The sequence below is a fragment of the Crocodylus siamensis genome, chromosome 6 (genome assembly GCF_052110815.1).
Source record: "Crocodylus siamensis isolate JL-2025a chromosome 6, ASM5211081v1, whole genome shotgun sequence".
Taxonomy (NCBI): Eukaryota; Metazoa; Chordata; order Crocodylia; family Crocodylidae; genus Crocodylus; species Crocodylus siamensis.
Genome location: NC_143400.1, coordinates 26,783,740 through 26,800,241, shown reverse-complemented (window position 1 = coordinate 26,800,241; position 16,502 = coordinate 26,783,740). Strand labels below are relative to the sequence as shown.

Sequence of the window (16,502 nt, the reverse complement as noted above, 5' to 3'; positions counted from 1 at the left end):
AACCTTTACATTGTTTTTAAAGACATGTTTAAAGCTGTCATTTTCCCCTTGGGAACAGCGTGGACGTCCCTGGGTGAAGGAAAAGTGTCCGTGTGGCCGCACTGCTGGTGGGATTCTTCACAAGCCTGTGGACAGATTTGCTGAAGTGGACACGTACGTTTAAAATCACTGAAAAGAAACCTCGCACAGCTGCCTGGTTTACTGGGCTAGAAAATTGGACAGATGTTCTGAGTGGCATTCACTGGAAGTGATTTTTTTTCCTTCCTTCAAAATCACCGCCCTGTTTTCCTCCCTTCTCACAGCCACGGACCCCTTTCGTCGGCAAATCGTGAAGGTGAAACCCTTAAAGAAGGGAGCTTTGGGGAAAGTCAGACCTTCATCCAGTTAAAGCTGATTTTTGTTTCGTAATGCAGCTCTAAGGACAGAACAGAGAGAAGACACATCCCGGGGAGTCCTTCCTCACGGAGCAGTGAAGCAGAGAGGGGCCTGCCTGCTGCCTCAGTCTGCCTTGCAAGAGCGCTGCTCCATTCTTCCATGCTCCTTGGGACCTTTACAGACCGCCGGGTCAGAAAACGAGTATCCCTTGCAACGTGGTAGTGTCTGACCTCAATGTCTGTCTGTCCTAGGTTACTAAACAGTGTTATTTTGCTCTCGCTTATGATGGCAACTTTGTGTAGGCTATATTTGCTTGTGGGGCAAATGATTCCCTAGAGGTAATTATGGGAACACTTTATCTTCCAGTCCATTTTGAATGTAATGAAGGAGAAGCCAGAAGTTGCCAAAAAATTCTCCCAGGACCACCTCGAAAAGGATATTGCATTCCTAGCAGAGTCACTTGGCAGGAACAGAGATGATGCCACCATCACGGTCCACCTGTTTCTCAGCTACCTTCTTGTTGAAGTCACAGCAGGTACAGAAATGCTTCAGTTTTGCTGCAGGTATGACAGGGAATCTGCACTAGGTCTGTGTTGTCACAGCCACATGCAAGGCTAGACGGTGAAGAACAATATGCACTAGTCATGCTGATAGGTTTGTGGGGACGGAGACTGCAGAAAAGTTGCCCTGAACCAGATTTAGGGGTCCTAGTGAAAGTCACCTTGACATGAGCTGTCAATGCGATGCTGAAACTGCAGGGACCCTAGACGCAAGAAAGCTGTTATTACCAAAGCACCATGATCTGAGGTTGCTTGAGGTTCGGTTAGTAATCATAGTGGTTCTTCTCAGATTCAACATATAGACTTATATAAGTGAATGGATTTCCAGCCAGGGAACAGTTTTTGCTCCTCCATCTTAGTAACAATGAATGCAGTGGCCTGGTAATATTTTTCTTCTTTTCAGTCTATGAACTGCCGTGCTTAGTGCAACTGCTTTGATACAAGATTAGGAAGTTTTTTCATGCAAAATAACAAAAATTGGAGTGTAATTTTATCTTCTTTGCAGATAAAAAAATTACTGTTAAATCTATGCGTAAATAGGAAGACCAAATAGAGTGGGAAAGCTGTTTTAAAACTCTTACTCAATCTTTTTTTCATATATGTGAGCACTGGTTTTCTGTGCCTAAGAGATATCAGAAATATCATATACATGGTTATTCGGTAAAGAATAATAGTTGCAGTTTTTTTTTCTCCTTAAAAAACCCCACCAGAAGCCATTAGTCCCAGACTGCCCTTCTCGAGTGCCATTTACACCCGATGTTCCCACTGATGTTTGGCTTCACATTGGTGGGAATGATAAAAAAAAAAAAGAAGCAAGAATACAGAAGCATTAACTATATTTAGTTTTGGTCATATTTCAGTCCAAAATCTGTCCATTTTGTTAAGCCTACAACAGGGGAGAAGCCTCTGCATTTGGGAGTTTACAAATACAGAATTGTAGCAAGGGCTTCTCTGAGGGGTGGTCGCAATGCCCACTGGTGGCCACTCAGCCCTTGCTAGCCGGGCTCCCCTTGGGGCCCTCTCCCCTTTGATCACTCACCACACCTCAATGCTAATGACTCTTGATGAAAGGAGACTGCCCCAATCCTGGTCCCAAGCCTGGTTTTATGCTTAAGACCACAGGTGCTCAGGGTCATTGTTTTAGGGGCTAGTTTCACAGGCCCCTTCTTCCCCAATACCCACTCCTATAAATCATTTTTGCATAAATTACACTGTCCACATGTGTAATTTATGCAAAGCAATAACCTCTGGTGTGGGTTGCACTGGAGCTCATTGCTCCCAGGTACTACATGTGTACATGTGCCCAGAACCGCAGCACACCGAGTTAGGGCAGAGCAGCCCCCGCTGGCAGGGGACCTGGGTGATCAGCTGCCAGGCTGGGGCTTCTCCAGTCCAGCTCCGCACGCTACAGAGGGGCTGGCTGGGGTGTAAGGGTGCTACTGTGCAGGGCTAGCCAGCGGGCAGTCCCCCCACTAGAGCACCTTTGTGCCCCATCAGCATCTACACATGTGTTGCAACAGAGTAAATAATTCTGCTGTAGGATAGTACTTGTGTCTGGCAGAGTTAATTAGTTTACTGTTGCCTAATAGCACCACATGTATAGACGCTAAAATTTTACTGCACAGCTGCACAGTAAATGTCCCAGGTAGACGTGCCCACTCTTGGCCAATGGGTTACAAGGTGTTAGTACAGGATGCCTATAATAAGGTATTAGCACAAATCCCATCCCCTAGACTTGTAAAAGGTCCAGGGCTTTCCAGTTTCCCTTTTTCACAATGATCGAAACAAATTACATTTGCATCATACACATCTTGTAACTTGTGCTTGACACAGCATTTTACAAGCTCACCTTGCTCTCTGTATAAAACCTTCCCCTCCATGAACATCCCATTATTGTCTAGACCAGTGGTCTCCAAACTTTTTTGATTGTGCACCCATCAGTAAAAAATTTTTGAGCACGCACCCCCAATATGTGTATATTTATATAAATATACATCTAAATAGATGTTCTAATATTTTCTTCCCACACCCCAGTGGACCGTCTTGCGCACCCCACTTTGGAGACCACTGCTTTATCAATCAGGTTTTTTTATGAATTGGTACAACCTAAACGTGCATGCACATTCTAGCTTAAGTTGGGCTCCCGTGAGGTCCACGTTAGCTGGTGCTTCAGGAGTGTGTGTGTTGATTGGTGCTCCAGTAAGGTCACGGCACTGAGAGCCGTAGGAACACAGGACTTATTCATGGAGTTCAGTCCCCTTCTACTGCAGGCGTCACAGAACCCTTTCACAACTGGATCCACCATCTTCTTAATACCAGCCCCTCCCTGCTCTGATGTGTGGAAGTCCACTTTCCAATGCAGGAGGGAGTCTATGTGACTCTAGTGGAGTCATGTGAAAATGGGCAGTTTCTCCAGAGCAGAAAGAGTTGCTTACCTGCAACACAGAAAAGACTCAGCATGGGTCTCCTAATCCATCAAGCCCCTCCTCTAGGCTAGGAAAAAAACCCTAGTGCAGTTAGAGTTGAATATGGATCTTAAACTGCACTTCTTAATGTCAGTGGTTTTCAAACGGTGGTCTGCAGACCCCTGAGGATCCACAGACTATGTCTAAGGGGTCCATGAAAGATGACTATGCTCAATCAAAAAGTATGTGAATACCCACACTTACAACTCCCCACTTCCATTTAAAAATTCCAATTCAACATTTTTTAGAGGTTCACAAATGAAAAAAGGTTGGAAACCACTGCTATATCTTAACTTACTAAAAAACAGACAGACAAAAAACCCAACTCTTTTTACCTACTTCAGAGTTCTTTCCCCCTAATCAGCTTCTTGGTAAAAAATTAAAGAAAAAGAACCAGTATCTTTACAAGAAAGGACTACCATACACCAGTTGTGCCTCTTAATCTGCTCCAAAAACCTGTTGTATTTTTGAGGGCAGTTTCCAGCAACCAAACCATATGACTATGGTCATTTTGATGTTGGATTATTCAGTGTGTATTTGCAAGCATAGGGCGCTTGCCCATGATACACCTTTCCTGTGTCCACCTAAACTGCATCTGCAGATCCACACTGTCAGCTGATTTTATCACTTTATTTATTTATTTATTGTAATTTAAAACACCTCCAACATGTTTTATTTTTAGCTCCCGAATGTCTTCCATGAGGGTTTTTTTTTTAATTGTTTTAAATTTTCAACATGGATTTGACTTACGCCCAGGTTGGGATTTTCGCCGCTTTGCAACAATTTCACCACCAGGTGCTGCTTGGGTTCACTTGGAAATCCATGGAAATCCATCAAATTTCTCCTGCAATGATTCAACCGGACTCCTTTTCATATGCACTTTGCTTCTGGCTGTCCTTTCCCCCACTGCCACTTATCAGAGCCTCGGCCTCTGGCATTCAACCTGGCCCCCCCACCTTTTTATGCTGCTCCTGCCCAGAGTTTCATGTTAATCATGGAAAAATGTGGATTTGGGGTGATTTTTTTTAACATGAAAATTGGGGGGTTTTTTATCAGAGAAAAACAGGATCCCGGCTTATTAGCTATCAACCCCCTGCTGTGCCCTTACTCCAAGCATTTTCTGTCTTCCAATGAGCCAATGTGAAACAGGTCACAAAGTTTCTCTTCCAGCACCAGAACATCCCATATATCCCACGCCTGCCTGACATCCTCAGCCTGCAGCACGCCTTAATCCTTCTACCAGAACTGCAACATCCATGAAGAGGAACAGTTTTCTGTGAGAGAGTTCTTGGAGCAGTCTCATATCTCAGGTACAGTGTAGACTTCTACTGTTGTTGGCCCATTTTCTCCCTTTGGATAAATTCCCTCTGTGTCAATGGGGTTAAGTTGCTGGCTGGCAAAAATCAGTAGGCCTGTGCAAAGCAGCAAGTATTCAATTCGGATTCAGATTTGGCCGATTTGGAGGGACAGTGATTTGATTCAGTGATTCGTGTCACTGTCCCGATGTGATTCGGACAGTTCAGATTCAGAGATTCGGTGGCAATTTGGAGATTCGGCCGTAGGCTATAATGGGGAATCGCTAAAATACCTATAACTTTGTCATTGTTTTGTGGATCAAATGAAAGGAGCAGGGATGATATCCCCTTCTAAGGGCATGAAGCCTGCCAAATGTCAAGGGGATAGGTGCAGGGCTTTCTGTGAAAGTGCACTTCAAACTGTTGAAAGCAAAACTCGTATCACTTGTGTATGTTAAGGCAGAGCGGGATGAATGCAACAGGGGTGCATGAGGCCTGCCAGGTTTCAGGCAGAGTGGTGCAGGGGTTTCTGTGACAGTGGTGGACCACTCCGTGAAAGCTTGCAAGGTTGTGTAAGCAAATTAGAAAAGCAGATAGGTGTAGATTGAGGAGGGGGCACTCACTCCATCTGCAGGTGGAGCTTGGGGAACCCAGCAGCAGGAGGTTCACCTTCAGGAACACCAGCTGCTCCACCAAGCTGGGATCCAGGCAGGCGCGGTAGGGTGTCACTGTGGTGGAGGAGATTGGCTCGTGGTTGGAGTGCTGGCATGGAAAAGTTGATCCTCCTCTTCCACATCCCCCCCCGAAGAGCCAGAGGTGGATGGATGGATGAGATGTTGGTTATATGACTCACTTGGTGCCACTGGCTATGGAAGCAAACACAAAAGTGGGATGTGAATTTGGGGTGCCTGTGCATGTAGCAAGGGGCTGCTCTGACACCCTGTAATTACAGCATGTCAAAGCAGACTCAGTTAATTGAGTCTGCTGGAGTGTGCTAATTAGCATGCTTCAGCCGGCCTCCGCATCTTGTGTATCAGCATCCCCCGCACTTCAAAACAGCAGAGACAAGACTCTGTAAGCAGGAACTTCTGGGTTTGAGTCCCAGCAGGAGCACTAGCATTCCCCATTCTCCAGCCCTGGATGCAGCTGACATCCAACCTTGACACCCAACCAGTGAGAAAAGTGGGGGGAAGAGCCCTAGCACCTATAGCATCAGGCAAGAGAATTTTCTCTCCTGACCCTACATGGCAGTGAACAAAGCCCAGGAGCCTGGGAAGAAAATAAAACACCCTCTAGTCCACTTTGTAGCCTAGGAACAGCAAGTGTAACTCCACATATCACTCCCCCTAACAGCCACCCATACCTCCCATTGCTGTCATCTGATCCCCTCCACAAACCGGTTCTAGCTCATTTAATCTTCTTTTGGGATTAAGACTTTTTTTGGAAGAGCAGATCTACTTTTGCTGCCATTGAGCATTGTCCTCTCCAGTATCCACACAACTTTTCATGTTTTTACCCAGCATCAGGAGGTAAATCTCCTTTCATGTAATTGTAGTTGAATTTCTTTTTAAATGTTGTAACCCTAAGACGTACTTTAGAAATGCCAGGCTTTTACATATATACATACACGTATGTGTATATAGGTGTAATATGGTATACAGTATATATAATTGTACACACACTCCTGAATAGCATATATTGACAAATGTTATTTTCCTCCCCTCCCCAACTTCAGGTGATCAACGTTTGGCTTTTGAAGGAGCTGTACACATCATTCAGAAAGTTTGGAGCAATTCAGAAAGTTTGGAGCAATATAAAATTGAATCCTAAAAGCACAGGTATTTAGACTTTTACGGCCTTCTGATTTTCTTTCTAGCTATTCTCCTGTCATGAGCCAAAATAAGGAACGTCTGCTTTTCTTAGTGGGATTGATTCACTCGGGCAGATGTGGTTGTACGTATTTGTGGGGTGACGCTCCATCTTCATTTGATCATCTAAGCGACAATACAGCTTAATGGCCTTGATAACCAAATGGAAGTTGAATCGAGATAACCAAAATGAAAATCATAAACTAAGATGATGTCTGCCTTTCTTGATGGGACTGATTTTAGCCATGGCAGAGTGTTGCAGCATTTCACAGGTACCCTGCTCCTGGTACCTGAACCAGCTCATTTTGCATTGCTCTTTGTTGTCATGTCTTTCAAAGCAAAACAATCAGTTATTGTAGCCCCTGCAGGGATCCCAGGGCCAGAAAGTTCAGCGAGGAGTAGCTGAGCCCAGAACTAATAAGGCCAGGCAGCTAATGAAGCAATTAGCTGCGCCTGGTCCCTGAGTGCAGCAGATCCGAAGGTTCGAAGGAGGCTGGGCTTGGGGATATAAGCCCAGTCTCTGACCATGCAAGGAGAGGAGTTCCCAGGGGAGAAGGGCTCCTGGAGACAGACAGGCAGGCACCCAAGTCACCCAGGGAAGCTGGGTGAGATGGCTCTGACAGTTGTAGGGCCTGCAGGCAACATTTACCTTGGGGAGGGGGAGGATTTGTTTTGCAGGGCAGCTAGCTTCTGTTTTTGTTCTGTTTGATCTTGAGACCAGAGGACCAGGTTGTGGCTAGAGGGGTAGAGGAAGCCATGAGCAGTGGTGCCTGGCTGGCCCTCCCCTGCTGTAGGTGCCAGAAGCTAGCCCCAAGCTGGAGGGGCTGAGACTGACATGGTGATACAGGATCCCCAGGCGGGACTGCACCCAGGCAGGACCGATACCTAGGAGCTAAGGTCTTAAACAGAGGACCAAGGTGGTGGGTGTGACCAGAGGAAAACAGGGCCAAGCATGCAACAGCTGAAGCGCCAACAGGTGCTCAGAAGCCTGCAGAAGCACCCAAGGGAGAGCACAAGCTCCAGGTGGGAGGCTGGCCTGGCCGGGCAGACAAGATGACCAGTGGAGTTACTCCTGGACCCAGGGACCGCCTTCCCAACAGCCAGCAAATAACATCTGACCTCCCAGTTCCAAAGACAGACTGGCCGCGTCTACACGAGATGCTGACTCACGGGAGGCTGATGCATACACAAGTGCTAACTACATACACAGGTGCCAGCTTTACTGCACAGTAGCATCCCCAAATGGCTTTTTGGTGATGCTGACTGCGCAGTGGAAACGAGTTACGGACCAGTCAGCATCTCGTATAGATGCAGCCACTGAGTGCTAATGTCTAGACAGAACTTGTTTGAACTTTGTAAGCATGCTTAAATTTTACATGCAAAAACAAAAAATCTGCAATGGTTGGAAGTTTTCTTGTGACAAATATATCTAATTTTCCTCCCAGTTTTACCACTGGCAGGTGACAGCCTGCGGCAGTGACTCCATATGTACAGGGTGGCAGATTCTGTGTTCTGTTACAGGAATACAAATCCCTGAACAGCTGCAAAATAAAGAAATTGGCACTGACACTGCTGTCCTGGACCTCCTCCCGACTGATCCATCCACCAGTTTCATCGTTACAAAGTCCTAATAGAGCTCCAGAACAGTTTAATCAACACAGCGGCTCAGATCACTGAAGAAAAGCAAAGCTATCCTCCACACTTCACACTTGGGGTGAACTGTACAGACGAGGCAACCCAGCTGACCCCGCACCACTCACCTAGCCCGCAGCTCAGAAAGGTTGGACACTACTCTACGCCATACAATTCACATTTTGTTTTCTGTGTGTCCACTGAGTTTTACCCACTGCTGCAAGGTGTCAAAGTACCTGATCCTTGCTGTGTCTTACAATCATATGATTCTACTAGACAATTTGATTTATGTCAGAAAAATGGGAAGGTGCAACAGGAGGCCACCCTGGCTAGACAGGAATCTCTTGAATGAGCTGAAACCCAAAAAAGGAATCCTTCAAAAAAAGTAAAAACCTGGTTATACTACTAGGGAAGAGTATGAGAGCACTGCATGGATAAAATTAGGAAGGTCAAGGTGCAATTTGAGGTGCAACTGGTAAGGGGCATAAAAGGCAATAAAAAGGGATCTACCAGTTCATCAGAAGTAAGAGGCGGACCAGTCAATGCATAGGCTTCCCCATGGAATGTGGAAGGCAGTCTAAATATCGATAATGCAGAAAAGGTAGAAGTGTTTTGGGCACCTAAACATGTGATGGACCTCTGCTAATTAGCACGCATTGGAGTAGACGTGGCTAATCGAGTCTGCTGCCACTCTGCTAGAGCATGCTAATTTGCGTGCTTCAGCAGCCTCCGCGTCACATGTATTCAGCGTCCCTGCATTTAAAAATGGCGGCAGGCGTGTTTTTACTACAGCTCATTGGAGGTGCTTTAGTAAAGTGCCTCCACCACCATTTTGAAGCGTGGGACACTGAATACACATGACACTGCGAGCCATTCTAACTAAAGCGCCCCCCACCTCCACCTCAGAGCACACGTATAGACACCCATAAGGTCTTTTTTTTCTCTCAGCCTTCCTGAACAAGGAAGCCATTCCTTTGCTCTATTCAGCAGTAGTGAGGCCTCACCTGGAGTCCTGTGTCCAGTTTTGGGTCCTGTGCTTCAGGAAGGATGCAGGCAGGAAAAAATCCAGCTCAAAGCAACAAAATGACTAGGGGGCCTGGGAAGCAAGATGTATGAGGAAAGGCTGAAAAAAACAGGATTATATAGGCTAGAGAAGAGAAGACTGAGGGGGGATTTGATAACAGTTTTCAAATATCTGAAGGGTGATTACAGTGCAAGTGGAGATGGCCTTTTCTCTGTGGCCACAGGAGACGGCACTAGAAGTAATGTCCCCAAGCTGTGGCAGAAGAAATGTGGGTTGGAGATTAGGAGGAACCCTCCGACTTCAAGGGTGGTCAAGCATTGAAATGGGCTGCCTCGAGCACTTGAGGACTCTCCATCCTTGGCAGATTTAAAGCAGGTTAGACGGACACTTGGCTGAGATGGTTTAATCAGGGCTCTTCCTGCCTTGAGCAGCGGTCTGCACTAGACAGTCTTGTCAGGTCCCTTCCAGCCATCTCTTATGAGCTCTACCCGGGCAGACAATGAAGTTGCTTTAGTCCGCTTAAAGAGCTGTTCTGAGTCAGTATTTGAATGGTGTCTGATGACAGAAATATTTGCCACTTTTACTGTATTTTGAGTGGTTTGCTCATCCTTATGGATGGTGGTCTCACAAGTTTATTTGGGGTTGCCTGAGATCAAAACCCAGCTCCGCCACTCGACTACCGGCAGACATTGAACAAAGAGACCACTTGCTGGTGCCTCTTTCTTCAGCATTCAATAGAAATGGGACCGCGTGTCCTTTCTTTATAACCAAGCAGGATGGCAACAATGAACAGACCCAGCTTGTAACATCCATTGCCCAGGACTAACTTGGGGATGGGCTGTTAAAGCACTGTGTTACAAAGCAGGCGATGCAGGTCCCAGCCCCTTGAGTAAGGGGGCCTAGGACTTGATTCTTTTGTTCCTTGGCAAGAGCCCTGACCTCTCGGCTATAGGGGAAAAGCCTCGGGGGAACCTCCTTCTCCCCGCCCCACACAATGTTCAGGGCAATTTCGAATCTGAAGCTGTGAGCAAACACTAAGCCCTGAAGTTATGCAACTGTGACCAGGTCATTTAGGCATCTGGAGTGGAATAGGATTGTGCCATGCCTCCTTTTTAATACCAACTATTTTCTCCCATGATCCCATGACTCCAAGAATTGGGGTGTTCAAGGAAAGCAGGTATAATCACAGGAGTCCCATGTTTGGAAGCCTTCTGGGAGCCTGGAGAGCTGAAAATAAATAGCCCAAGCTGGCTCATTCCTCCTTCAGGTTTGGTGGCTGTAAAGAAGAATTCTCCTCACATTGCTGTGCCCTCTTCTCCAGGTGTGTTTCAGCTGAAGAAGTGACGGCATCATCTGTGATAAGTTACCCCGAGTGACATGATCACCATGGCACTGTCAAACTTCCAGTATGTGCTGGAGGAAAATGAGACCAAGACCACCCAGTTCAACTTTCAAATTCTGCAGAGCCAAGCAATAAACCGGTTTATCAGTGGGAAACCCAGTATAAAAGTGCAGGTGAGTTCTGGACCAGTCTCATTTGGGGTAAGAACATAGGCAACATGTAGGAGGGGCATGGGGGGGCACATGCCCCCCTGAGCTTGGCCACCGCTGAAGCTGCCGCCAGCTTCTGCAAGCAGTCACTGCTTGAACCCCCCTTCGCTGCTGCTGGTCTCCTCTTGCCACCATTACACTGCCAGCAGCGGCTGCGGGCAGTCCCCGCTCACTGCCGCTGACACCAATGCCAGTGGCTGCGGGCAGTCCCCGCTCACCACTAGCTACCATGGTGCCCCCCCAGCTTCAGGAGGCACCAGTCATTCATGGATAAGAACTTTATTTTTGGGGTTAGTGTGGGGTTTACCACTGATTTCTGCCACACCAAGATTTTATTCTTTTGGTGTCTAATGTCCTCTTTGTCTGGCACCTTTCTGGAGTCATTGACATCCAAAATAGACCAAAGCAGGGTGCACAGGAGCAAACAGTAAAGCAAGGTGCATGATGTTTACCCCTTATTGCACACCTCCAACTTCCTACCTGTTTAGCTCTGTGGCTTTTAATACAGTCACACTGGCATAAGTCTGGACTAGTGGCTTGGTGAATCAGGCTCACTGTCTTCAATCTGAAGGTAAGATCTTCAAAAACACCTCTGTGGCTAGGAGCTTAAGTGCAACTTTTCACAGGGCCATACATACTGAGGACAGGTGATCTGGAGCTTTTGGACAGCGTGCACTTTGAGAAGAAGTTATGAAGATGTTGAGACATTCCCACTTGGATGTTTTGGAGTGACACGTGTCAATATTCCATTTGAAATGACTCTTTGTTCCCAAATTTTAGTAATTGTTAAAAAAAATATTGATTCCAATTTTAAAGTGCAACAAAATGTTTGTAATTCCCCACAATTAAATATATTGATCGGCCCAAATGCAACGCAGTTTCGGGGTTACTGTGCACAACAGTTGAGATGTTGATTTGCCAGTATTTGAGACAGAAAACAATTTGGAGGTTTGAAAAATCTTGCAGGACTGGAGAACTCCTTCCCAGTCCAGTCCTGTTAGGAAGCTAAATCTCATTGCCTTTTAGCAAGATCTTCAAAGGTACAGCTAGGCATCTTGGAGGTTACTAAAATGTTCCTAGGCAAGTTCAGCACCGAGCTCCTGTTAAAAGTCAATGGCATCCAAGAGCGGTAAGTCGCAATTTTGCATGTTCGTGAAAATCATGAAATTAAGCGATTTTCATAAAAAATGTGATTTGCAGTGAAATGCCACAACACGGCTGCTTGCAGGGGAGTTCCCCAGCAAGTGGCCATACCATGGCATTTCGTTGCAACAAGATGGCTTAATGCAGGCCATGGTGGCTTCTGCCATGATATTATTGAGCTGGGCCTGCGATTTAAACCAGGCCCTAGTTACAGGGGTGCCTAAGCACTGTGTTCAGTCAGATCCCTCATTGCTTTTTGAACTGGGACTTCAGCTCCTAAATCACTTAAGCACTTAAAAAATTTTAGCTTTAATTCTTGAACTGTCCATTCATTGTCTTTTCTGTATACACAGAATGATGCCATGCTTGATATGCTAGTCATTGATAACTAACATGTTCCTTTTCAGACAGCTCCATCCATGCCACCACGGCACTTGAAGATGCTGCAGTTCATGAAGGCCAAAGTTAAAGAACAGCTGCCTCAGGTAACAGAGACAACAGCCCTGGGTCATAAAATGCATAGACCTAACCTGGTAGAGGACCTTCTTTCAGGGCATCACCAGACTTTATAGTCTTAACTACCAGAATGGATTAAAATCCATGATCACTTGTGCATTATTTACCCATCTTGCATATGATGATATTGATTTTCTTGACACATTGTATGAAATACCTTAGATCCTACGAGGCCAGGACAGAAATTGTATGAGGAAGAGCTGATGCCTATACAGCACAATGGAAGTGTAATTGTACCATGGGTTTGCCACCCTGTGCTAGTTTCATCTAACTGGTGCAGGTGACATAGGCAGGCAAGAGAGGGTGGTCAGGATATGGCACGTGATAATAACCAGAGAACACCCCTGGGTTCCCTAGAAATTTTGTACCCTGGTTGCTAGCACATGATTAAACCTTGGAGCTGCATCTTCGCTGCTCTGTACTAGCTGGTTGCAGCTAGTACAGGTGTCTGAGCAGGCATAGGCAATGCAGGGCTAATAGGATTTGGCCCCCCCCCAAACTAATTTCATGGTGGCTAGTGACAGCAGCAGTGCCAGCATCCTGAAGTGCGCAGCACCGCTTGGTGCCCGCCACTTCCCACTGCTGCAGCACCACGCTCCGCAACTCCGCTGTGTGCTTCTCCGCCACTACATAGCACCGGTACTTGTTAGCCCCGCAACGGCCCTCAGCCCCCAACAAATAATATTTTCTCCTGCCAGTAACGCGAGCAGATGCTATGAACTGTGCTATCACTGTGCTGCATGGATATGCCCTTAAATGCCCAGGGGGTTTGAACACCACTGACAGCAACAGGACCGATTATGTTTTTCACCTCCTCTTGTGTTCCTAGGAACCATTGAGTGCGAGTCAAATGAAAAGTCTTATGGAGGCAGCTAGGTCCGTGAGTGATATCTCCAGAGCACTGTCCACATTAAAAGTAGCTGCCGAGTTCCTAGCTGTGACCAGAGGGGAGCCAGGGCGCCTCTCGACTGACTATGTCGGAAATGAACTGAGGATGGATGCAGATGGAAAGCAGTTCAGGGACCTACCAGTAAGAAAATGGACTTTGTATTGTGCATATGTGAAAGTGGAGCTCTCCTTGTCAAATATTTTGTGCTGCTTATCTCCGTTCCTGGTAGTTACTTTGAAGCGCGGGTGTGTGTGTTGGGGAGTGTAATTATATATAAAATGTACACTAGGAATTAAAAAATAAAAGATTATTCTACAGAAACTGACATACTGACCAGACAGTTTTAACCTTACCTGACATTATTTCTTTGAGAACGATTCCAAATTTTGTTTGAAAAGCTTAAAACCAAAACAAAACAGAAAACCTCTCTTGTCTTAGTTTTCCACAAACTGAAAAGATCTTGATGGTGAGGAAAATGGAATTGGGGATTTTTCACAGGAGTTTGACATTTTTTGTAGAAAATTTCAATTGTGTGAGTTTAAAAAAAGAAGCACACTGTCCGACCCCTGAAAAACACAAATGCTTAAATGAACAGATGCACACCCAGATGTTCACATACACCTATGCATACGCGTATACATCTATACATGGATATGCATGTATCTATGTAATTTTAATTATAGTAGGTAGAGAACCATAGACCCGGTTGGGATAATAGGTGCCGGCTGCAGAAACTGTTTCCTCTGTACAAGTCCTGCAGGTTTGGTTTTTCTTGCCAGAAATGCAGGGTCTCTCCTCCACCCTCACAGAATAAATGAACCTTTATGTAAGAATCTCGTATGAAATGCAGACTGGACAAATGGCTGCAATTATGTCGACTCTGCTCCATGTACGTGAGTACGCTCTGACGGTTAAGTTGACTTAAATAAGCTAAGTCAGCTTAACTGCTAGAAAGTTAGTATGTGTGTATGCACCCTAAGGGACTTGTGTGCTTCAGTACTGTAGCACCACCTTTTCAGGCCTCTGCGGCTTTTCCTTATTAAAAAAAGGAGAAGCCAGGAGGCTGAATGGGGATCTGAAGGAGCTAGCCAGGAGGAGGCACCAAAGATGCATTTGGGACTTGGCCACCTATCTTTGCTTGGTCTGAGCTCTCCCTATCTTAGACCTATTGCACCTCAGCTGGCTTCTTCTCAGAAATATCTCCTCAGGTGAAACCTGTTGTTGTTGCTTTTATCTAAGAGCCTCGTGGTTAAAGGACTCCCCTTGCTTGTGGAAGTCCCAGGTTCAATTCCCCCTTCTGTGTGATGGGACTTAAACTCACATCTTCCTCAACCACCTCCCAGTACTCAGGCATTGTTTTCTTGGAAAGCAGCATTTCTCAGCACCTCATGTTGAAACTGTTGCACTTTGTATAAAATATACCCATTGATGACCCATAGGCGACTGGTGGGGGGACACCAGGGGAGAGGGGCATGTGCCCCCCCTTCCTGTCTGCTGTAGAAACACTTAATTACTTATACAGAGGAAAACACCTTCAAAATGAGTGTTTTCATGTGTTTCCTCCCCCAGGAGCCCACAGCCTGGGGCCTGGGGTGCTCTCCTTCGGGTGTGGGTAGGAAGTTCCAGACCATTAGTCGCAATCGTTACATGACTACTAAATAACTGTGCAGTAAATGGAGTTACTGCACAGTAGCATTGCCAAATGGCTTTTCGGTGACTCTGACTGCGCGGTAGCTCATTACGACTGCACAGTAGCAGTGCATCACGCTTTATGCCATGCAGTGCCACTACATAGTCATAACGAGCTGCTGTGCAGTCGGCATCTTGTGGAGGTGTGGCCCCTGACAGCCTCTGCTCCTGGCCTTTCTTATTGAAAAAGGAGGAGCATCAGGAGCCCCACCTGCCCTAAGAGTATCTGCAAGGCTAGGCCCTACAGGGGAGGTGGTACTCACCAGTGTGCAGTCCTGGATGGCTCTGTCCAAAAGCAGCAGCAGGCATTTAGCTATTTACTGTCACAAACTGAGGAGCTAGGTGGGGAAGGACAGATTTCAGGTGCCCCACAGGTGTTGACAGTGGTCAAATAGAGCTTGTCAGGGTATCAAAATAGTGGAGCTAGGCAGCTAACATGGCTGTTAGGCCACTTAAGTCCATAGTCCATCCCAGTCTCTTTAGAAAGTGGATCTTTGCTCCTTGCTCACTTCATCACTTCTGGAAAGTGTTACCCAGGGGTTATTTTTCCAGGGAATGTACTTGCATTGTGGTACACTGTGGAGGAGATAGCCTAAGGATCACTGCATTATGGATCACAATAAGCATGAATTAATTAGCATGGCCACAATCTCAGCCAGCAGCCGGGCAGAGACCAGCATGACCCTGATACTTTAGGTCTTCAAGCCAGAGTTTGGCCAGGCTCCATTCACAAGGAAAGGACTTCACAGGGAGTGAAGAGCATGCTCAGCTCTGTGAAATGGTGATCCATGTAGGGCCTAAAATCCAGCGAAGTCCCTGCCTGTGCTTTCGTCTCTCAGGTGCTGCCACAAATGCAGCTGAAGCACATCCTGTCCCTGTGGCAAGTCCTGTCAGTGAGGAGATTGGTGCTGCTTGTGCAAATGAGTCAGGTAACAGAAGAAATTGCTTTCCCCAGGAAAATGTAAGCAGGGAGGAGGAGGGGGGAAGGTAATGACGAGGGCTGGCTGAAATATTGTTGCCAGCACTCATTTTCACGGGGTGGAAGCCATCAGCTTCCCACTGGTAATGTTAACCTGAGTGAATACACAAAACCTGCAAGATTTTCAATCAGCCAGGACCAGACACACATGGGAGGAGAACCCACATCACAGTGTCTCTAGGCAGGGCCTTACCCACAAGGCCAGCCAGCTCTCCTGACAGGGCCCTGTTGGCTGGGCCTCTTGACTTGGTGCCTCTGGCCCCAGCAACCAGCTTATGTGGGGCACCTACTCACCACAGCAGGCTAAGATTTGAACCCATGACACAGCCTCTAAACCAGCACTCTCCCCACCAGGCTAGTAAGCTCTCCTGACAGGGAAGCTGTTGGCTGTGCCTCTTAACCTGGTGCCTCTGGCCACAGCAATGAAAGAGGCAGGAGGCCACAAGAGCAAAGAGCTTGCCCAGGAGACCACCCTGCCAGGCCAGGCTTTGAACTCGCAACACTGAGCTTCTAGGT

At 46.6% G+C, this 16,502-nt stretch overlaps 1 protein-coding gene across 1 annotated transcript in view; it reads left to right on the top strand.

Annotated features, from left to right (window-relative positions):
• LOC149861912 (uncharacterized) overlaps positions 1–13,628 on the top strand; it is a 115,669-nt gene extending 102,041 nt beyond the window's left edge. Inside the window, exons 41-50 of the mRNA XM_090054787.1 lie at positions 59–153; positions 303–334; positions 414–564; positions 742–910; positions 4,571–4,710; positions 6,431–6,533; positions 8,085–8,343; positions 10,541–10,734; positions 12,321–12,398; positions 13,259–13,628. Coding sequence (XP_089910913.1) covers positions 59–153; positions 303–334; positions 414–564; positions 742–751 — 288 coding nt within the window. The 3' untranslated portion in view covers positions 752–910; positions 4,571–4,710; positions 6,431–6,533; ... (2 more) ...; positions 12,321–12,398; positions 13,259–13,628. The remainder of the gene's footprint in view (positions 1–58; positions 154–302; positions 335–413; positions 565–741; positions 911–4,570; positions 4,711–6,430; positions 6,534–8,084; positions 8,344–10,540; positions 10,735–12,320; positions 12,399–13,258) is intronic.
• The last annotated feature ends 2,874 nt before the right edge of the window (positions 13,629–16,502 follow it).